General features: G+C 46.8%; 1 protein-coding gene across 2 annotated transcripts in view; it reads right to left on the minus strand.

Annotated features, from left to right (window-relative positions):
- Positions 1-16,359: 16,359 nt before the first annotated feature.
- Positions 16,360-22,506, minus strand: part of MYO18B (myosin XVIIIB) — a 300,206-nt gene continuing 294,059 nt past the window's right edge. For both annotated transcript variants that reach the window (XM_050745880.1, XM_050745879.1), the window contains 2 exons: positions 19,255-20,494; positions 16,360-16,561 (listed from right to left, as the gene is read on the minus strand). In XM_050745880.1, the coding sequence (XP_050601837.1) occupies positions 19,267-20,494 (1,228 nt within the window). In that variant the 3' untranslated portion in view covers positions 16,360-16,561; positions 19,255-19,266. The remainder of the gene's footprint in view (positions 16,562-19,254; positions 20,495-22,506) is intronic.

Raw genomic sequence — 22,506 nt, forward strand, 5'->3', positions numbered from 1 at the left:
GAGTGAAAATATAGAGCTAAGTAGGAGATGATCACAGCATCCAGGCAAGAAATGCTGGTGCTCAGAAATGCTGGTGCTCAACAAGAGTGGCAGTGGTGGGAGTAGAGGGCAATGGACCTATCTGGGATATTTTCCTGGTAGAGTCAAAAGTGCCACTGATAGATTGGATAAAGGAAGGAAAATTGAGAAGTTAAAGAAATGTATGGGAAATACTTGGGAGATGCCCTTGAGGACATTTCTGAGGCTTTCACATCTGTCATGGTGCCGCACTTCAGAATAATTCTGAGTTAGTGCAAGTTAAAAGGTGAAATTGCCTTCTCTCTCTAGAGGTCATTATTTATGGTATTTCCTCAGATTCAATGAGCCTAGACAACAATGCTCACCCTCTGCCCCCAAATCACAAGTGTGTAAGTGCATGAGCATGAATAAGTAACAAGTATCCTAAGGTTTCTTGACAGTTGCTGTATTTTAGTGGCTGCATAAAATCTCCCCCATCCCCTAGCCCTCAACAGCTGCTGGGATGCCACAATTGTGCTACTCAATACAAACTGATACTTACTGAAGTCATAAGCGCAGATACTATTAAATGGAAACGGGTTGCCTAGCAGAGTCAGGCACATATGCAATGAATAACCACTATTTATTTATTTAGCAGTAGCAGAGCCTCCATTTTTCCCCAATGAGAGGTGAAATGCCTGTCAGTTGAGAGCAGAACTAACTCACTGTATCAGTTACCTATAGTCACAATAACACTGCGAACAAACACTCACAAAAGTCCAGTGGTACACACTGGTAACTGTTTATTGCTCACGTGCTTGTATTTGTTGGCTAGGTGGTTCTGCTCTGCTCTGCTGGTCTTAGCTGGGACTTTTTCACCTATTTGCGGGTGGCAGTCTTGAAAGTACACTGCTTGCATCTCACATGAAAAAGAACTTTAATTTCAGCTGCAAGAGCCGCAGTTACTTGACAGCTTCAAGTTGCTACTATCTTCAGAATCTCCCTTGGCTTTCAAGCCAAGGCCCCACAGTTGGGGTGCAGCCCTTAGATAATGACTTAATGGAGCAGAGTGCCAGAGCCCGGCTGTTCTGCCCAATACTTGATTCCTATATAGGAAACTTTTTGCTCCAGATCTCCCTTTTGGGTTGGTTGAGACTTTGTCCAATATGATCATGATCTTAGGCTCTCTGTCCAATCCTGTTTCTCTTCCTTTCTTTCGTATAATAGGTATCAGATGGACATTGAGGTCTAAAGCCTTTCCCTGCCTAATTCTGCTTCTGTCACCTTTTGTCTTCCACCATCTTGTACTCCTAACTCCACCTACATGTCTGTTTCTCAGATGACCCAACTGACACACTGGAGGTTGGCTTGCTGGCTGTTGGCAGGTCTTGAATGGCCTTGGCTAGGATGTCTGAAGTGACTCAGCCATGCTCCATGTGACTCTTGTGAACCAGCAGGTCAGCCCAGGCGTGTTTCCATGAAGATGACAGAGACACAAGAGAGCAAGCAGAAACACGCAAGCCCTCTTGAGACCTAGGTTTAAAACTGGTATACCATATATTCTACCTCATTCTGTTGGGTAAAAAAAAAGAAAAAGAAACAGTCACATAGGAAGGAAATACTCTGCCTTGATGATAGGAACTCCAAGGTCACATGACAACTCAAGGGTATAGGGAGAGATGAATTACTGGAGCCATGATTACAATTTGCCATTGGACAAACCATCTCAACAGCAGGCCTTCCAGCCTCTGCACCTTCACCCATGCATTTCCTCTCCCTAGAGACCTTTCCTCCTTATACTTGAATATTTGCACTGTACCCAGCCTTCGACAGCTATCCCAACCCTCTTCCTCTGTGAAGTCCTTCCTGGCTACAGTTGCTGTTTTCTCCACATCAGAACTGAGAGTCTTCAATGTGATGGTCAAATGCAAATTCAGATGCAGTTCTTCCTGTCTCCAAAATAAATGGTAGGCAAGTATTTATGGAACAAAGAAGTAGATACATGAGTGAAACTCAGTAAGAGACCTAAATGAAAGACGTCCTATGTGAAAATGGAGATAATGTTTGTATCTTCTTCATAGACGTGTTAAGGAGAATTAAATAAGACACTCCACATTAAGCACTTAATATGTCCCTAGTATATTATAAGTGATCATATACCTAAGGATAAATTATAAACTAAAACAGAAGAAGGCTGGAAGAAAAAGATGAGAGAATATCTCAGTGACCTTTTGAGAAGGCAAAGATTTCTTAGAAAGGGTTTAGAAAGCATGACTCATAAAGGAAAAAAAAATAAACCGGCTTTACCAAAAATAAAAACATCTGCTCATCAAAATACATCTTTAAGAATACAAATAGGCAAACCACAGACTGGAAGAAAATATTGCAAAACATATCTCTGACAAAGAACTTGCATCTAAAACATAGAAAGAATTCTTACAACTGGATAATAAAAAGACAAGCAACTCAATTTAAAAAACCTGAACAGACACATCATGCAAGAATATACGTAAATGGCCAATAAGTTCTTGAAAATGTGTTCAACCTCATTAGTTATTAGAAAAATGCCGGCCGGGCGCGGTGGCTCAAGTCTGTAATCCCAGCACTTTGGGAGGCCGAGATGGGCGGATCATGAGGTCAGGAGATCGAGACCATCCTGGCTAACCCCGTGAAATCCCCGTCTCTACTAAAAAATACAAAAAACTAGCCGGGCGAGGTGGCGGGCGCCTGCAGTCCCAGCTACTCGGGAGGCTGAGGCAGGAGAATGGCGTAAACCCGGGAGGCGGAGCTTGCAGTGAGCTGAGATCCGGCCACTGCACTCCAGCCTGGGCGACAGAGCGAGACTCCGTCTCAAAAAAAAAAAAAAAAAAAAAAAAAAGAAAAATGCCAATTAAAAGCACCATAACTGAAACTAAAAGACCAACATCATCAAATGAGGGTAAGGATGTGGAGGAGCTGGGATTCCTTTACACAGCTGGAAGGAATAGAAAAGGGCACAGCAAAGCCAGGTGTGGTGGCGTGTGCCCGTAGCCCTCAGGAGGCTGAGGAGCTCAGGAGTTCAACGCCAGCCTGAGCAACATAGTGAGAACCTCAACTCTAAGAAAAAAAGAAGGCCGGGTGCGGTGGCTCATGCCTGTAATTCCAGCACTTTGGGAGGCTGACGAGGCAGGTGGATCACGAGGTCAGGAGTTCGAGACCAGCCTGGCCAACATGGTGAAACCCCATCTTTACTAAAAATACAAAAAAAAAAAAAAAAAAAAAATTAGCTGGATGTGGTGGCGTATGCCTGTAATCCCAGCTACTCGGGAGGCTGAGGCAGGAGAATTGCATGAACCCGGGAGGCAGAGGTTGCAGTGAACCGAGATCACACTATCACACTCCTGCCTGGGGAATAGAGCAAGACTCTGTCTCAAAAAAGAAGAAGAATAAGAGGAAAAAAACAGGAAGAAGAAAACAGCAAATTCTCAAGAAATTGCACATATATCTACCCTAAGACCCAGCAATCTGGACAAATACAACTAGGTATTTATCCAACAGAAACAAAAGCAAATGTCCATAAAAAGCCTTGAACACAAATATTCAGAGCAGTTCTCTTCATAACAATCCCGAACTGGAAACAGTCTAAATATTCATCTACAGGAAAATAAGATGACTGGGGTATATTTGGACAATGAAATATTACTCAGCAATAAAAAAAAAACAAACTACTGACTCATCTAATAATATGATGAATCTCAAAAATGTTTTGCTGAGTGAAAGAAGTCTGCACCAAAAAAAGTATATTTTGCATGATCCCATTTGTATGAAATTCTAGAATAGGTAAAAATAACCTATGATGACACAAATCAGGGCAGTGGTTGCTTGGGGGGAGGAGGGAACACTTGACTGGGAAGGGACACGAGGGAACTTTCTAGGGTGATTAAAGATGTCCTGTCCTGATATGCATTCATCCAAACAGACTGAGCAACACGTTTTAGATCTCAGCAATTTCACTGCATGCAAAGTAGATCTGAATAAAAAATTTAGAAACATGAGCTATTGTCATTATGATTAGTCATTGTTTTGTTGTGCACCACGCACCAAGGTCCGGTGCCATGAAGGCAGGACCCTGTTTTCTCTTGCTCGTGCTTAGTTCTGTGGTGCCTAGCCCAGTGCCTAGCACATAATAGGTACTCGATAAATGCTTGTTGAGTGAATTCATAAATGAATGAATGAATGAGTGTTTGAAGAGGGAGAGAGAAGGAGTGACATAAATTTCTGGCTGTCCAAAACTGGAGCTGGGAGAGATACTGTTCTGATATTTACAGCCTTCAAGCATTTCTGTTCTGGTTTGCTGGACAAATGGGGGCTCCTGTAACACTCATAGCTATGTATTTACAAGACAGCCCTGCAGCTACTTGGGAACTAATTCCGCCTCGCTATGAGATCGTTTGCCTTTAGAAAAGAAGATGTAAATATTCCCCACTCGGCTGAACAGAATGGCTCCACTGGGCTCCCCCAAACAGTCTTTAAGAACATCCTTTAACTTAGAAAAGATTTGCAAGGGCAGGCCGAGGGATGCGTCTAGGGGAAGAAGGGAAGCTGATATTACTGAGGGCCTACTAGGCGTCATGTTCCGTGCAGTGCTGAGCACTTTCACAGGCATAGTCTCCTTTACTTTTTAGGATGCAGCTGGCAGGGATCATTGTCTCCATTTCACAAATGAGAACACTGAGTCTCAGAAGTGTCCCAGGTGAGTTACACTCTGCAAAGGTTGGCATCGAACCCCAGGCCTGCCTGACACCTGGTGGCGGAGTGAACCCAGGGTGCAGTTCCAGCTCTGACACACGCTTGCTGGGTGCGTGGGCTTATCATTCTCTGAGCTTCAATTTCTTCATCTGTAGAAAGAGGGCACATGCCTTGCCTTCTCTGCCTCCTTAGGGTGGAGCCATGATGATGACATCCTGGCGACACTCAGAAGGTGCAGAGAGTCGCTATTTCTCGGCTTCTCCCACCAGTGAGACTGAGAGGAAGCCCAGGGAAGAAAAGATCTAGCTCTTGCCTTACCCAGGGGAGCTGGGCATGTCACCTGCCAGGAGGTTGTCTGCCAGGTTGTGACACAGGGAACAGGCCCTCATTTCTCCAGTGCAACTTTCCTGTTGGTGCTGCCTTCTACATTTATTCAGAAGCTCATTACTTCTCACACCTGCCCTGCTACCACTCTGGTCTGAGCCATCTTCATCCCTCACTTGGATTCATAACCTCCAAACTGGTCTCCCTAATTCTGCTCTTGTCTCCTTAGAGCCTATTTTGTATCCAGCAGCCAGAGATATCATCAAAAACCCCAGGCAAAAATCATGTCAAAACTCTGCTCCAAAGCCTACACTGGCTCTAGGCAGGGGTGTCCAGTCTTTATATTATTATTTTTATTATTTGAGATGGAGTCTCACTCTGTCGCCCAGGCTGGAGTGCAGTGGCACAATCTTGGCTCACTGCAACCCCCAACTCCTGGGTTCAGGCAATTCTCCTGCCTAAATCTCCAACCAAGTAGCTGAATTACAGGCATGCGCCACCACCCCTGGCAATTTTTTTTTTTTTTTTGGAGAGGCGGGGTTTCACCATGTGTCCCAGGCTGATCTTGAATTCCTAGGCTCTAGTGACCCTCCCACTTCAGTCTCCCAAAGTGCTGGGATTACAGGCGTGACCAATCTTTTGGCCTCCCTGGGCCACATTGGAAGAATTGTCTTGGGCCACACGTAACATACCCTAATACTAACAATAGCTGATGAGCAAAAAAAAAAAAAAAAAGGCTCTAAAAGAATCTCATAATGCTTTAAGAAAGTTAATGAGTTTATGTTGGGCCACATTCAAAGCTGTCCTGGGCCGCAGGAGTCCCTCGAGCCATGGCCATGGGTCGGACAGACCTGCTCTAGGGCCTAGGGCAAACCTCATCCTAGTTCGCTCAGGACTTTCCCTGTTTTAGCACCAAAAGTTCTGTGTCCCAAGAGCTCCCTCTGTTCTGGGCAAAGTGAGATGGTTGGTCACCCTAAATGGCTCCCACCTTACTCTCAGTTAAAGCCAACATCTTTACAAAATCCTACAAGGCCCTACATCATCTGACCCTCATCACCTCTCTCATCTTGTCCACCATTCCTCACCCGCTCGATCACCCCACTGCAGCCATACTGGCCTCCTTGAAGGTGCTCAAACCCACCATTCCTGCTCCTACCTCAGGGCCTTTGCATTGACTGTTCCCTCTGCCTAAAATGCTTTTCCCAAGTTCTAGACATAGCTGGTCCCTTTACTTTATTCAGATCTTTACCTAAATGTCTTTCCCAAGGAATCCTTCGCCTGCCCACTCTATCTAAAATGCTCTCTGCACCACTTCCAATGCCTTCTAGTCCCTTCTACAGCTTCTTTTTTTTTTCCTCCTCCACATTTTCAGTGACCTAATATCTCGTATAGTTCACTTACTCCTCTTGTTTACCATTTGCTCCCACCCCCAACTATCATGTAAATTGCATGAAAACGCAAATTATCTGTCTGTTTTATTAACTGCTTTATCTCTGGTGCCAGATAAAGCCTGACACCTAGCAGGTGTTTTGTGGATAAATTTCCTTAGCATCAACCATTAATTGGGTCCTGGACCTCACAGCTGTCTGGAGAGAGCCCCAAGTAAATAGCTGCAAACCTAAGGGCAGACATGGACCAGCGAGTGGATAAAGAAAATGTGTTATCTTTATACCATGGAATACTACTCAGCCATAAAAAAGAATGAAATAACGTCTTGCAGCAACTCAGATGGAGCTAGAGGCCATTGCTCTTTTTTTTTCTTTTTTATTATACTTTAAGTTCTAGGGTACATGTGCACAATGTGCAGGTTTGTTGCATATGTATACATGTGTAGAGGCCATTATTTTAAGTGAAGTAACTCAGGAATGGAAAACCAAATATTATATGTTCTCACTTATAAGTGGGAGCTAAGCTATGAGGTCGCATAAACATTAAGAGTGATATACTGCCAGTCTGGGCAACATGGCGGAAGCCCGTCTCTACAAAAAATACAAAAAATTAGCCAAAGTTGGTATCACGCACCTGTAGTCCCAGCCACTTGGGAGGTTGAGGTAGGACAATCACCTGAGCCTGGAAGGTCGAGGCTGCAGTGAGCTGAGATCATGGCACTGTACCCCAGCCTGGGCAATAGAGTGAGACCCTGCCTTGAAAAGAAGAGTTATGTAATGGACTTTGGGGACTCAGGGTTGAGGGGGAAGGTTGGGAGGGGAGTGAGGGATAAAATACTGCATATTGGGTAGTGTACACTGCTCAGGTGACAGGTACACTAAAATCTCAGAAATGACCACTAATGAACGTATCCATGTAACTGAAACCACCTGTACCCCCAAAACTATTGAAATTATATATACATATGTAACTAAAATAATTTTTAAAAATACCTAAAAACAGAGGGAGGTACAGGTGTGCAGAAGGCTACGGCAGCCTTCCCAGCCCCACCTGGAAGTCAAGGAAGGCTGACATCTGGAGAAAGGAGGGCAATTAGCAAGGTGAAAAGGCAGGCGAGACTAGTGTAAGCCTCTAAGACCAGTGGATGGTCTTCTGAGTGGATGCTCAAAAAATACCTGTGCATGAGTGAGTATATGAATGAATAAATGAGTGTCCCAAGTGGAGATAAAGGCATGCAAGAAAGCCCAGAAGGGAGAAAGACCAGGGTAGGATTGGAGCTGCATCCAGGGCAGAGACAGGCAAGACAGGTGGGGACCACATCACACAAGAGCCAGGTATAGTAATGTCTATAGTGTCTGTGAGAGTGTTGCCAGAGGAGATTAACATTTGAGTCAGTGGACTGGGAGAGACAGACCCACCCTCAATCTGGCTGGACACCATCTAATCAGCTGCCAGAGTGGCAAGAACAGAGCAGGCAGGAGAAGATGGAAAAGCAGACTTGCTCAGTCTTCCAGCCTTCATCTTTCTCCCATGCTTGATGCTTCCTTCCCTTGAATATCAGACTCCAAGAGATACTAACAGCCATAATAATAACAACTTCAGCTCACATTTATGGGGTGCTTACGAAGTGCTAGGCCAATTCAAAGTGCATTTTCATGAATCTGTTTGTTTAATTCTCACATCGCCCTTTGCCTTGGCTTTAGTCTTAATGCAGGCTCCCCAGAAAATGCACCTGGGGCAAGTTTTAAATGCTCATATGCTCTTGGAAGGTACAGTCTCAGGGCAGAGAGACTAAGAGGAGAAGGGAAATGAGGCAGGAGAGCTAAGACACAAGGTCAGTGATGCACTACCAAGCTGGTTACGGTAGTTGGTTGGCTGATGTGGTCTGTCCCCAGTTAGACTGCATAGGAAAATTTCCTGGTGTGGTCCAACAGAAGGAGGAGTGGAGAGAGTGTGTAACTACAGCTCCCTCAAATCTCCTGTTTCCCGCGCTTAAAGTGCACCCTGCTAGGAGATCCTTTTCATAATATGCATGTGGTAGGAGGAGCCAGAGATCCTGGACTTTGGCTTCAGGTGGTTGGATTCCATGGGCATGGAGTATGTTGCCATAGCAACAGCCGTGAATCAGGTAGCAATTGAGATTCCAGGAGTTATATGAGACCAAGAGAACCTGAGGAGGCTCATGAGATGGATCCAATATCATCATTGTCCTGACTTTACAGCAGGAAACGGAGGCACAGAGAGGCTACACAGCTCCACCCATACAGCCAGCCTGTGGTGAGCTTAGCACCACACTGAACAAAATTTGGGCCACTCAGGATTGCAGAGAAAAAAAGAATGTAGACCTAAATCTTTGAGACCAGAACTTGGAGGTGCTGTCAGGATTCTTTAGTGCACCCTAGTTATTTACAATTGACCCAAAGACTGAATTATCCTCAAATCATTTCTCTCCAGCTCTAGGAGGCAGCAAGAATTTGAGGGAAAACACCAGGTTGAAGTCTGCTTCCAAATTACTGTGTAACTGTAGGCAATAGATGCTCCTTCCGTGGTGCTGTTTCTGCATATAAAATGATGCGGCCAGTGTAATGTACTGGTACCAGCTGGGCCCTGCCAGCAGTATTTGCTCCTCAGTCACAGGGAACACTCTTGCCTGTCCCCATCCATGCCCTCGAAACGCACTCCTGGGACTTCCATGCACAGGTAAGGGGCATTAGTCCATGGACCATGAGCCATCATGCCCACATAGCCCTAAATGAGACACCCAGGGAACCACCAGCAACAAGAATAATTTCCAGTACTTCCCTTTATTCGGAGAGGTCACATTTAAACTCTTCTAGAGGCCTTTGATGCCAAAAATTGAGTTCCCTCAAATATGGGAGAACAGGCTGGGCACCTATGGAATGAGCTTCTTACCCACCCCACTTTTGAGGTAGGTTGCTTGAGACTGAAGTGAACAATAGGGATGAATGCCTCCTAGGGCTGAGTTAGGCACTCCCTGCCTGTGCTAGGCCAGGGAACTCTTTGGAACTCTTTCGAATGTTCCCTGCACTGGCCGGACAACCAGGCCTGGAACTCGAAGGAGATCAGAGTGACTGTCTTAGGAAGAGCACTGAATGAGGAGTCAGGAGCTCTGAACTCTAATCCCAGCTTCTCCACTGCTAACTCAGGCCAGTCACTTGGTCTTGCTGAGCCTCAGCTGCCCCATCTGTAAAATGGGCATAGTAATCCTTGTCCTGGTGCTTCTGCTGGCCAGATAGGCTCTAAAGATAGGTCTCCGCTCCCACCCCTTATTACTCAAAAAGAAACCAAAAATTAGAGGGGTTTAACAAACTACTTGAGGTTACACAGCTTAAAAGATGGCAAAGCCAGGAGTACACCCAAGCCTAGTCCTAGACACAGGTCCCCATTGCCTCCCAGATGGAGCAGGCAGGCCCAGCTTTGTTTAACCAGGAGATGGTGCAGGTGAAGTGATGTGATCCATAGGCCCGTTCAGCCAGCTGACCTTATAGGAAAGCACTATCTACACTGCAAGCTTAGCCCATGATGTTAATACCAAGAATGCATATATTTGGAGATAGAGCCCCGAGTTCAAATCCCAGCTCCACTTGTCTGTGTTTCTGTCCTCTCTGAGCCTCAATGGCTGGTATGGGGAAAAGTCATTAACTTGACCCCTTGTTATGTTCTCTCTCCCCACTCGCTGAACAATGAAAATTGCTCACCATCAGCCACAGACACTGACTCGTTTTACCAAGGGTGAGGTCACTGTGCTTTTAGGGACTGCATCCTCCAATGTCCTTTCACCTTTTGCTGCAGACCCACTTTTTGCATAAGCTGAGGATCAAGGGAAGACCAAGGGCTTTTGGTAAATGCAGCCATGTCTTTCCCTACCCTTTGCAGCAAGTCTAAGCAGGAAGACCGTAAACTTTAGATTCTAGGAGATGGGAGATTGAAAGAGGGTTAAATAAGCCATTCCAGTGAATCCTACAAGCTATAGGCATGCACTATGAGCATGATTTTCTCACTGAGCCCAGAATAAGACTACTGGGCCTCCACGCAGCTATTTACAAAGGAGCATTTTGAGTCATTTTATATTTCTCCTTGTGCATATAGAACACATGGATAGGACAGTGGATCCCAACCACTGTCTCTTAGAAGTGATGTTTGAATATCACCAAGCACAGTCACACAAGAATGGGAGCTATAATGATTCTTAACAAAGGGTGACAGGGTCACTGTGTCACCTTGTCACCAGAGCTGCTGCTCAACATCTGTCACTATGCTCTGAAGGGAGCTGCCTATATCGACAGCTAAATAAGCAACCAGGTCCACGGAGCGGGAGTCCAGTCTGAACTGTCCATCACCTTCTGAAGACAGCAGCGGGAGCTTGGCCAGGCCATTAATCACAACCAGAGCCTTCTACGGCTGCATCCAACATCCTTTGACACCTGCCTCTTCTAGCTGCAACAACAGTCTCCCCTCTCCTGTGCTTCCCATGGACAATCTTTGGGAGTGGGAAAGAATGCAGAGCCTTAGCTCCCCCTCCTTGAACTCTGCAGAGAGCAAGGGGCCTTGGAACAGGGCTGGGTCTGTGTTGGCCTGGAGAGGGCCTCTGAAACTTTAGAAACGTACATTTGGCTTATCTGAGTTCCTTTCTCAGGAAATTGACCTTTGGGCCTCCTAGATGGTATGAGAAAGCTGAGGCTTTTTAGATTGCTGCACCCAGACAATGAGACACACCTGCTGCCTGCTGACCAACTCCTCTTTCTTGCCCCTCCTGTTCTCCTTCCCTGCTTTATAAACCCCTAACTTTGGTTGGGAGGGAGAGGTTTGACAGTTAGGCTGATATCACCTCCAACACAGCTTTTCTTCTGGAGCAACATTTGTTGTCTCAGTGATGGGCTTTCTGTGTGGTGAGCAGCCCTACCTAGTTCAAACCCCTGGAGTTTGCCAACAAAATTCTGGTTCTCTGATCAGGAATTCATTGCTTATGGCTCAGTGGCCATGGACCAGGAGCATTTCAGAAGCCCTCCTAGCAGCTTCCCAGCCATATTTGCCAGAGATGGGTTTCAGTCTCCTTCTCTTCTGCCTCACCACTGCCAGCCCCAACTGCATTCCTGATTGCCTAGGAAGAACAGGCTTTGAAATTGGACATCTGCATCCAGATAGGTGAGTGCCCTCTGTAGGTCCCTGACAGCAGGACTCTCTCCTCTCAATTTGGGGGAATTCCAAAGGACTTTCCATTTGTTGCAGGTTGGACAAGCTTCTACTTGACTGGCTTGAGAGTAGAAGGCACCCTAACTGTTTTGGTTTGGACACTCTTGGGTTTGTTGCTACTACAATTAGTATTTTGATAATTGTTTGTTTCCATAATAAAGATTTCCTTCCCTGGCAATACTCGTGGTCTGTGATATGAGCAACTGGACCTAGGCCCAACCCCTGGTGTTTGGCAAAATATCATGCAGACAGAGAAGGATGACCTGTAGCTGCTGGACTGCTGGTGGGACATCAGGTGGTAGGGGCATGGCCAATGTATGTGTTTCCAAGTACATTAGCTGTCCTCCCAGTAAACTATAAGCTTCACGAAGCCAGGGTCTTTGCCTATCCCATTTTCAGCTTTATCTACCGTGCCTGCAACAGTGCTCAGGACATGAGGTGATCTATGTTGAATGAATAAATGTTGAGTTCTAAACTCGGCTCTGCTATTAAGCGCCTTTGGAAAACTCATGTTCTTCTCTGAGACCCATTTTCCCCACCTGTAAAATTACCTGGAGGCTTTCATCTAGTCCTTATGGTCTACAGTTCTTTCAAGACATGGGTGCCCTGTTAAAAATGGCCTCAGGGTATAAAAGCAAGAGGAAACATTTGCAGGAGAGCATTTAATCCACCTGGATTCATGACCACCAACATCCTCACCTTTGAAATAATTTTGGTTACATCAGCAGGAACGCCATAGCAGGGCATAGTCGTATGGTTGGAGCCACAGACTTGGGCATCAGGGAGCAGTTCTTCTGAGACCAAAGAAAAAAGATGCCACCATTTGCTGCAGGCTGACTATCTGCCAATCAACGGACTAAGTGATTCATGAGCTCTCGATTCCTTACAAGGATGCCGGGAAGCTGGTACTAGTTTAGACCTATTTTACAGATGAGTAAAGGAGAGGTCAGAAAGCAGTGACGTCTGTGAGATCACGCAGAGAGAGAATCTCTGACCTGAGGCATGAGAGGCAATGCCCAGGCCAGGGGCCAGGCCGTGTTGATATCCCACGTAGCAGAAGTGGTCGTGTCACATAGACGTGGATGACACTTACTACCCTGGGTGCTAGGGGTGAGCACACTGCCTATGTGACATCAGGGCCCACTGTGGAATTTCTGGAGTCATCTTGTAGGAAAGAGGTTCAAAGCCTAGCCAACATGGTGAAACCTCGTCTCTACTAAAAATACAAAAATTAGCCAGGCATTGTGGTGGGCACCTGTAATTTCAGCTACTAGGAAAGCTAAGGCAGGAGAACTGCTTGAACCCAGGAACAGAGGTTGCAGTGAGCCAAGATCACACATTTCACTCCAGCCCGGGTGACAAGAGCAAAACTCTACCCCAAAAAAGAAAAAGATAAAAGGACGGAAGGACGGGGGAGGGAGGGAGGGAGGGAGGGAGGGAGGGAGGGAGGGAGGGAGGGAGGGAGGGAGGGAGGGAGGGAGGAAGGAAGGAAGGAAGGAAGGAAGGAAGGAAGGAAGGGAGGAAGGAAGGAAGGAAGGAAGGAAGGAAGGAAGAGAAAAGAGAGAGAAAGAAAGAGAGAAAGAGAGAAATAGAGAAAGAGAGAAATAGAGAAAAAAAGAAAGAAAGAAAAGAATGAGGATGAAGTTGAGTAAGTGCCTTCTGCTCCAGGCTGGGTTGGGTTGGGGAATTTGAGAGGCATGGGGATGGTTGTCAACTTGTAGCATGTTAAATTGACTTTTAATGAGCATCTTCAGGATTTCTGTTTGCTGCTGCATAATGAGGAAGACTTTGCTGTTATTACTTGAAATTAACCTTTTTGGATGCATCACTTACACATCATTGAAGAATAATGACTGATTTCTTTTATAAAAATGTGCTTCATAAAATAAACGTATTATAAATTTTTAACACAGAACTCACAAGATAATTTCATCTTTATTTTTCTTCATAGTACAGCTTGCTCCTGACAGTATATTCATTTTCTTGCTTATTGTCTGTCTCCCCAGCTAAGATATTCCCTGAAGAAAGGCAGGGTGACTCTGCCTGCTCACTAGAGCTTGGGTGTGAGGAACAGTGCCAGGCCTTAGAAGGTACTCAGCAAATACAAACTGAATAAATATTACTGGCACATGAAGAGAAAGGCATGGAAACTCAAAGGTTCCAGGCTCTAAAATGCCCAGGAAACATCAATGCCAGGAAGGCAATGAATCTGTTGCCCCCGGCATTGATAATCTGTTCCTGACTTCCAGAATTACCTCTGCGGACCAAGCTGGGAGCTTGGGACATACGTATCCTGTATGAATAATAAATTATTCTGTATGAATAATATTCATGTATATTATTTTGTATGAATAATAAATAAATGATAAAATATTAATAGATTAATAATTAATAATTAATGATTAATTAAATCGCCACTTCCTTTTGCATTGTGTTACAGGCTGAATTGTGAACCCCTAAATCTCATGTGTTGAAGTTCTAACCCCCCATACCTTAGCATGTGACAGTGTTTGGAGACGGAACCTTGAAAAGGGTGATTAAAATTCCAGCACTTTGGGAGGCCAAGGTGGGTGGATCACCTGAGGTTGGGAGTTCAAGACCAGCCTGACCAACATGGAGAAACCCTGTCTCTACTTAAAAAAATGCAAAATTTGCTGGGCCTGGTGGCACATGTCTGTAATCCCAGCTACTCAGGAGGCTGAGGCAAGAGAATCGCTTGAATCCGGGAGGCGGAGGTTGTGGTGAGCTGAGATCACACCACTGCACTCCAGCCTGGGCCACAAGAGTGAAACCCCATCTCAAAAAAACAAAAAACACAAAAAAACAAAAAACCATGGTCATTAAAATCAGGCCATAAGGGTAGGCCCTGTTTCAATATGACTGCTGTTCTTATGAGAAAATTTGGACACAGAGACACAGAGGTGCAGCCACATAGAAGAAAGACCATGTGAAGACTCAGCAAGAAAGCGACGATCAATAAACCAAGGACAGAGGCCTTAGGAAAAACCACCCCTGCTGACACCTTGATCTCAGACTTCCAGCCTCCAGAACCATGAGGAAATAAATTTCTGTTGTTTAGGCCACCCAGGCTGTAGAATTTTGTTACAGCATCTCTAGCAAACTAATACAGTATGCTACACTTTCCCTTTCCAGGGTTTTATGAAGTTCAGTAACTGTTGTTCCCATTACTGAGATGAGAAAACTGAGACCCAGTGAGGGAAGTGACTTGGCTGAGACTCCATGACTCGATGGATTTCACTGCAGAAACCTTGGGAAGAGCCTCATGCAAGAGCCTGGGTCTTCTCCCATTCCCACCCCACACCTAAGCATTGGCGAGCTTTTGGGTGGTGCCTCCTCTTTGCCGGGGCTTTGCCAGAGGTCCTGGCTGCTTTCCCCATATATCCCAGCACTCTCCAGTGACCCAGAGCCCTCCTATGAATGGCAAGAGGTGGATGGTGGATTCACCAAGTGGGAGACTGAGCCTGCATCAGAGACAACAGGGTCCACTGTTCACCAACGTGCTCCATCAGAGAGGCAGGAAGGTCTCCAGAGACGGTGAGGTCTCCAGAGAGGGGCTCCAGTGAATTTCCCTCCTGCCCCATCCTCCTCCCTTGCCCCACTTCTACCCAGAGTCTCTAGTGAGGATGATCAGAGATGAGAGCTCCTCTTTTTGGGGTGACCTTACCAGTTATTATGGGTCGAATTTTGTGCCCACTTCCCCAGCCCCACTCAAAAAAATGTGGAAGTTCTAACCTGCAGTACTTCATAAAATGACTTAATTAAAAGGTAGGGTCTTTACAGGGTGACCAAGTTAAAATAAGGTCATTAGGGCGGACCCCATCCAATATGAAATGGGGAAATTTGGATACAGACATGAACAGAAGATGAAATGAGGAGACACAGGGGGAAGATAGCCATCTACCAGCTAAGGAGAGAGGCCCTCACAGCTCTCAGAAGGAATTTACCCCGCTGACCTTGAATTTGGACTTCAACCCTCCAGCTATGGTACTTTGTCACAGCAGCCCTTGCAAACTAACACAGCAGTGATCCAAATGGGAATTCCCTCCCACGGGTGGGAGCTATGATTGGTTACACCAGAGGGGTCCTAGGGATGAAGACAAATTTGGGGTAGGATATGGAGTCTATGCTAGTGGGAATTTAAATAAAGGCAGCATTTGCTACCTAAATGTGGGCACACATATGCTAGCTTCGCCTTGGTAAAAAGGGAATAAATTCAAGGTTCTTGAATGTTGATGTGGGTGCACATTTGTAGGATGCATATATATCAGTGTGTCACATGCATTCAGGGTGTGTGGGCTCATTTATTTGTTCTTTGACTCATTCATTCATTCATCATTCATCAGTTTCTTGAATGCTTGTACACACTTATAAATGCACAGGATAGAGAAATGAATTGGCAAAGGAATATGATAGACAAGCATGGGGATTAAGGGAGCATGGAGGGGGAGCATTTGTTTCTGTTTGATATATCAGGGAAGACTTCCTGGAAGAAGTGAGCTGAAACTGGCCAGGTGAAGAGGAGGAAGAAGGTCATGGCATGTAGACATGTAGGAAGAGAAATAGCAGTATATACCCCAAACTACACACAGTTCGGGTTGGTTCTATTCTTTGGAACAGTCCTACCCCTATCTGCACCCCATCGACACTCTGGAATCCCAGGTAGCAAGGCCATAGAGAAGGCACAGATGCCCAGGAGTCAACACTTTATTTTGTTCAGGCCAACCACACTGGGAGCCCAGCATCCCTGCAGGATTTGCCTTTGTGGGCCCGTCTTGTCTCTTGAGGGTGGCCGTGCTGGCTGGCTTTGGCCACTGGGGAGGCCTGGCCAGTCTCTCTGTCTCCAAGTTATTGTAGAGTTGGGAAGTCTTCAAGGGCAGCTTCAAGGAGGCTGGAAGCAAACACAGGTCAGAGTTGATGAATGGGACAAAAGATGGGTAAGGTTTTTTCTTTTTTTTGAGGCAGGGTCTCACTTTGTTACCCAGGTTAGTGTGCAGTGGTGCAATCATAGCTCACTGCAGCCTCCAACTCCCGGGCTCAAGTGATCTTCCTGCTCCAGCCTCTCGAGTAGCTAGGATTACAGGTACATGTCACCACACCCAGTTAATATTTTATTTTTTATTTCTTGTAGAGGTGGGGTCTCACTATGTTACCCAGGCTGGTCTCAAACTCCTGGCCTCAAGTGATCCTCCTGCCTCAGCCTCCCAAAGAACTGGGATTACAGGCATGAGCCACTGTGCCTGGCCAGGAAGATGGGTACATTTTGATAGAGACAATGAATGGGGTGGAGGGCCTGGAATTCTGTATTCCCAGGTGGCATTACTGTAGCAACTCCACAGAAAGGGATGGCAGAGTATAGGCAGCAGCAGGAGAACAAGTGGGGGAAAAAGTTGGGAGAGATTTCCCAAAGGTCCAAAAATTCCAAAGTAACCTGGCATTTACTGCATCCATGGGGTGCCATGCTCTATTCTAGGAATCTCTCATATTCTCATGAAATCCACAGTGTTACTTTAGGTAGCTGGTACTCTTATCCCTATTTTCCAACTGAGGACGCAGGGGCTTGGCGAGACTGTATCATTTGTCCAGGGTCCAATGGTTAGTTACAGGGCAGAACTGAGCCTTGGGGGGTCTTGCTTGGTCCCAAAGCCCACCATGCATTTGCATTGTTGGAGGTGCTGCATTGTATAGCTGAAAAACTAGCATCCTTGGAGAAGAACCTTGCTCAGGGTAGGAAGGGGACTTGATTAAAACGGAATGGCAGAGACAAGATGTTCTGCGATGACTTCTGCTAAGGACTGCTCCCCTCATGGATGTGTGCCCTTTACTTGGCCTTTGAAACTGCTTTCTATGTCCCCGAGAGCATAATAATGTAAATGAATATCAGATCTTTACTCGGTAATTGAGAGCAGAGAGAAGGCCATGTTAAGTCAAATTAGTTTGCTCTGATATAGTCCAAGCCTGTCTCCGCGGAAGGGGCAATGGCTTTTTGATGGGCTGAGGCTGCCTCTCGAAGAAATAGAGGATGTGTGGCTCATTTGGGTCAAGGAGGCCTGCGGGTTGCAGCAGGTGCATCCTGAGAGCCATATGCAATCGCTCAACCATCTGAGCCTTGAGCTGCAGTGAGTTCTGAGATTCAGTGACTGGGAGATTTACGAGGGCTCATAGACTCTCAGGCAGCTCTAATTTCACTCATGAAGATGCCAGGAATGTGTCCCTACGGAAAACTTTTAAAGATAAATGTAGGGATTCTAGAGCTGGAAACCCAATTCTGCCCTGGTGATTCTGTACAAGTGACTTTAATCTTTCTGATCCTCAGTCTGTCAACCTGATAAATGGGGATAAATAATATCCACCACCACTTGGGGATATCAGGAGTACTAAATGACTGTCTGATGTGTCCACTCAATAAATGTAAGCCTTGGTTAGCAATGAATTCCTCTTTTTTCTTTTTGGAGAGGGTGTCTCGCTCTGTCTCCCAGGCTGAAGTGCAGTGGCGAGATCTCAGCTCGCTGCAAGCTCTGCCTCCCAGGTTCATGCCATTCTCCTGCCTCAGCCTCCCCAGTAGCTGGGACCACAGGCACCTCTCGATCTCCTGACCTTGTGATCTGCCCACCTTGGCCTCCCAAAGTGCTGGGATTACAGGTGTGAGCCACTGCGCCCGGCCTGAATTCCTTTTCTTACCTTGACTCCAGATGAGTGACAGGATGAGTGCTAGGAGCGGGAGGAAGGGCAGCCAGTAGTTACTTCTCCTGCACTGTTGCTCTGTGATTTTTGTACTTGTTCCCTCCCCGCTCAACCTAGGGCCTATTTCTCTCCATACGTAATGCAAGTGGACTCCACTATTCTGAAGGTCTCTTCCAACTCAGCCCTTTGCATGTCTGCGATCCCACCACAGATCTCCCGTCATTATGTGGACAGAATGCCATCGCAGCTCCTTCAACCCCAGGTGGAATGACATTAAGAAAAGAAAATGATAGTAGGGGGAGGAAATTTTAAATATCTGGCATCTTCTTCTTTTTTTTTTCCTGAGACAGAGTTTCACTCTTGTTGTCCAGGCTGGAGTGCAGTGGTGGTGCCCTCAGCTCACCGCAACCTTCGCCTCCCCAATTCAAGCGATTCTCCTGCCTCAGCCTCCTGAGTAGCTGGGATTACAGGCATCAGCCAAGACACCCAGCTAATTTTTTGTATTTTTAGTAGAGACAAGGTTTCACCCTGTTGGTCAGTCTGGTCTCGAACTCCTGACCTTAGGTGATCTACCTACCTCAGCCTCCCAAAGTGCTGAGATAACAGGCATGAGCTACCGCGCCCAGCCACATCCAGCACCTTCTTTAGCGTCATCCCACAGGAACCCCTTACTTTCTGATGTGTCTGCATTTCAAAGTACAAGGAAATGGAGGTACCCAGCTGAGGGCTCGTGAAAGGCTTTGCATCCAGCAACACATGACTTCAGCTAAAACCTCTAAAAATCTTGATCTCTAAAGAAATTAGTTGTGGCAGTAAGGACAGTATAGGAGCACCTGCTCTCCCCAAGGCTGCAAGGTGAATTCTCATTCCCCAAGAACAGCCCCAGCCTGTTGCTTTTACCTGAACTGGTGTCTACTTCTGGAGATATTTTTTCATTATGCTTGCAACATCGTCGTCTTTCCTCCCCGCCCCTGGCTCTCTGTGCTCGGGGGACGTTCCCTCACCACCGTCACCCGCAAGTCGTTGGATTCCTGGTCGACTTTTGATGCTGTCAGCACTTTTGAAGGACACGATGGAGCTGGAGGATGAGGACGAGTCGGACAGGTGAGCAGGATCCTCCTTGGGCTCTGGGCTCTTTTTCAAAATGGTCTTGATCCCCGAGAGAAAGGAACGGTCAGCCTCTTCTGTCTCAAAGTGGACACTTGAACGCTGAGAACCATCTTGCCCACCTTTGGCTGCTCCGGCCAAGGATGTAGGCATCTGGGGCTTCCGGATAGCTGGGAGGAAGTCATCGAAGTCCACTTTGGTCTTGCGTTCGTAGTCGAGGCTTGGGAGTTTCCAGCTGAAGGGGTCACTGCCTAGAGGTTCCTCCATCAGGTGGGCAAACTGGCGGTTCTGGAAAACGAGCGGCTCCTTTCCAAGGTCTGGACAGCCCGCATCGTCCACAGAGGACTCCAGACACCGCCTCCGAGGACGCAGTGTGGGTGACAACAGCATGTCCCTGGGTGTGGTCGGGGAGCTCAGTTTTCTCCCCATGCTCGGTCTGGATTCTAACAGGGACTCGCAGGAACTGAATCGGGTCTTCGCCTTCTCGGGGAGTAGGGTCGTGCCCCCAACACCATCTGAAGAGATGCATTTGAGGCTGGTGGACCTCAAGAGACCACCAGCGGCCCCTTCGATTTCCAGGGGTGACTTTGCCCCAACCCTCAACGAGAGATTTCCCTCGTCACTGCCAGCCCTGCCCCTCCTTAGTGTGGAAGCCCCAGTCGTCTGATAAATGGGGAGAGTGGGCCAGTCCTCCAGGCCCAGCGTGGACCCCTGGCCTCTCTGGGCTCTCTTCCTCCGGAGCCCTTCCACGAACTCCGAGAGGGCCGCTGAAGGACTGGGCAGCTTTTCCCTCGACAGCGGGGATGTATTTGTACTCCGAGAAGCCAGGGGAGAGGACGCAGCTTCTAATCTCTCTGTGGCCTTTCTCTGGACAGCAAGCCCTTCGCCGTCCCCAAAATGACAGTACTTTTGCCGGTGGACGAAGTGGGGAGAAACAGGCTTGTCTCCCGAGGTCTTGCTGCGGACATCTGTGGACCAGGCTCTGCTCGGTGCCGATTGGGTCCTCTCAGCGTCCCCAGCCTCCTCATTTATCCTGTGCCAAGAAGAAAAATGCAGTCTGTAGAAATTGTGCAATTCATACAATTTGTGCAATCGGTGTGAGGGCCCCTAAGCACAGGCACTAATATTATTTTTCTTTGGAAATACCATCCCTATCGCACTCTCAAATGAACCATATGATTTAATGTGCAAATTCAAGCCATGTAAATGATTTCTTGTTGCTTTCTGAATGCAATTTCTGTCTATAATTAAACCCAGCTAAGTACATTTGAGTAGATTAAAACTGCAGCTAGGACGGATGAATTAGATTTATGAGGCATCATATCTGACATGATAGGACCTATCATCCCAGAGCTTACTGTGAAATAAGTAGTTTGCTTCTTCAAGACCGGAAGGGGACATGCAGTGGGTTGTTTGTTTATTTAGGGCCAAGCCCAGAGGACAGTCCCACTAAGTGGGGCTTCTGAGAGTCAAGACCCAAATATGTATCTCCACAGGATGCCCCATGACATCCCTGATTGTTTCATGGGGTGAGGGTGTAGGTAAAATCTTGTTCCCCCAGAAGGGAAAGACTCACATGAAATCAACTTAAAACCAAGACTATACACAAGAGGACAGACGGTTTCTATTCTGGGACTCCACCAGACGTGGCTTTTATGCAGAGGGAGTTTGTAGCAGCAGCGCCAGAAACACTTTGCCTCTGAAAAGTAGAAGCCTCACAGTGGGACCAAATTAGAGACTGTAAAATAAATGGCATCATTCAAAGGAGAGAGACTGGAGTCCACCAACCTTTCCTTTAATAAATAAAATCTGTCCTCTCTCTAAGAGAAACGACCCCCTTCCCTCCCACCAGCAAAGTCACAATTTATTTTTTTTTTTAAAGTAAAAAGTGGCCAAATGCCAGAGTTTTGGCATTGCAGATAAAGCCAATGTGGGCGCAGGCCTGAAGAGACGCTGAGGGCAATGCATACGCGGGTTTCCAATCACGGGGTCCCTGCCTCTGAGTGCATTGTTGCTGGAACTGTAACAATCGGGACGACTGCAGGATTCGGACCTCTATGTATAAAGCGTGACTGAGATTCTGCTACAAGACTTTGGGGAAGACTTCTTGCTTACCCAGCTGGATAACACCATTTCCTCCTGATCACACAGGATAGTTTAGGAGAAAAAGAACTGACCACAATGACCCAATGGGCTTTTGAATCTGGGAAGGAAGCCAAGCCAAGGTCCCTTGAGGTGATGCCATGGAAGGCAGGGAGGGAATGGTTGGGGCAGGAGAGCAGCATCTTTCCCAGGGAAATAGGTGGGGGCTGAAATAGACTCAATGTTTGCCTCCCCCGAAAATTAATATGTTGACACCTAATCCTCAATGTGATGATATTAGGAGGTAGGGCTTTTGGGAGGTGATTAGGTCACCAGGGTGGAGCCCTTGTGAATGAGATTAGTGCCCTTAAAAAGAGGCCCCAGAGGGCTCCCTCACCCCTTCCACTGTGTGAGGACACAGTGAGATGGCCATCTATGAATCAGACAACAAATGTAACTGCCAGCACCTTGACCTTAGATTTCCCAGCCTCTAGAACTATAAGAAATACATTTCTGTTGTTTATAAGCCAACCAGTCTATGGCGTTTTCGTTATAGCAGCCAGAAGAGACTGACACAGGCACCTAGACCCTGCCTTCCTGAGTGCCCCTGAGGACAGAGCTTCAGTGATTCCACAAACCTATCTCCTCTAGGTCTGGCAGGAGCTCCCCAGGCTGGGGGCCTGTGTGAGGTCGCCATGGCAACGATGGGCCCAGCTAAAGGGCTTCGTGAGGACAAGGCATAGAGCTGGCTGTGATCATCCGCCTCTCCTTATTCCCCATGTCAGATGGGAGGAAGAGGATTGCAGTAGCGGTCTGGTGATGGTAAGATCTGGGTGTCAAGGTGGCAACGTGGAGGAGCTACCTCCTCTCTCTCTCTGACCATCACCCTCAGTCCTTCTCCTGTGTGATCAGGCTTGCTATTCCTGCCCTCTTGCTCACCCTGCTCCAGGACGCTGGTCTCCT

This window comes from Macaca thibetana, chromosome 10 (assembly GCF_024542745.1).
Source record: "Macaca thibetana thibetana isolate TM-01 chromosome 10, ASM2454274v1, whole genome shotgun sequence".
In the NCBI taxonomy this organism is placed as follows: Eukaryota; Metazoa; Chordata; class Mammalia; order Primates; family Cercopithecidae; genus Macaca; species Macaca thibetana.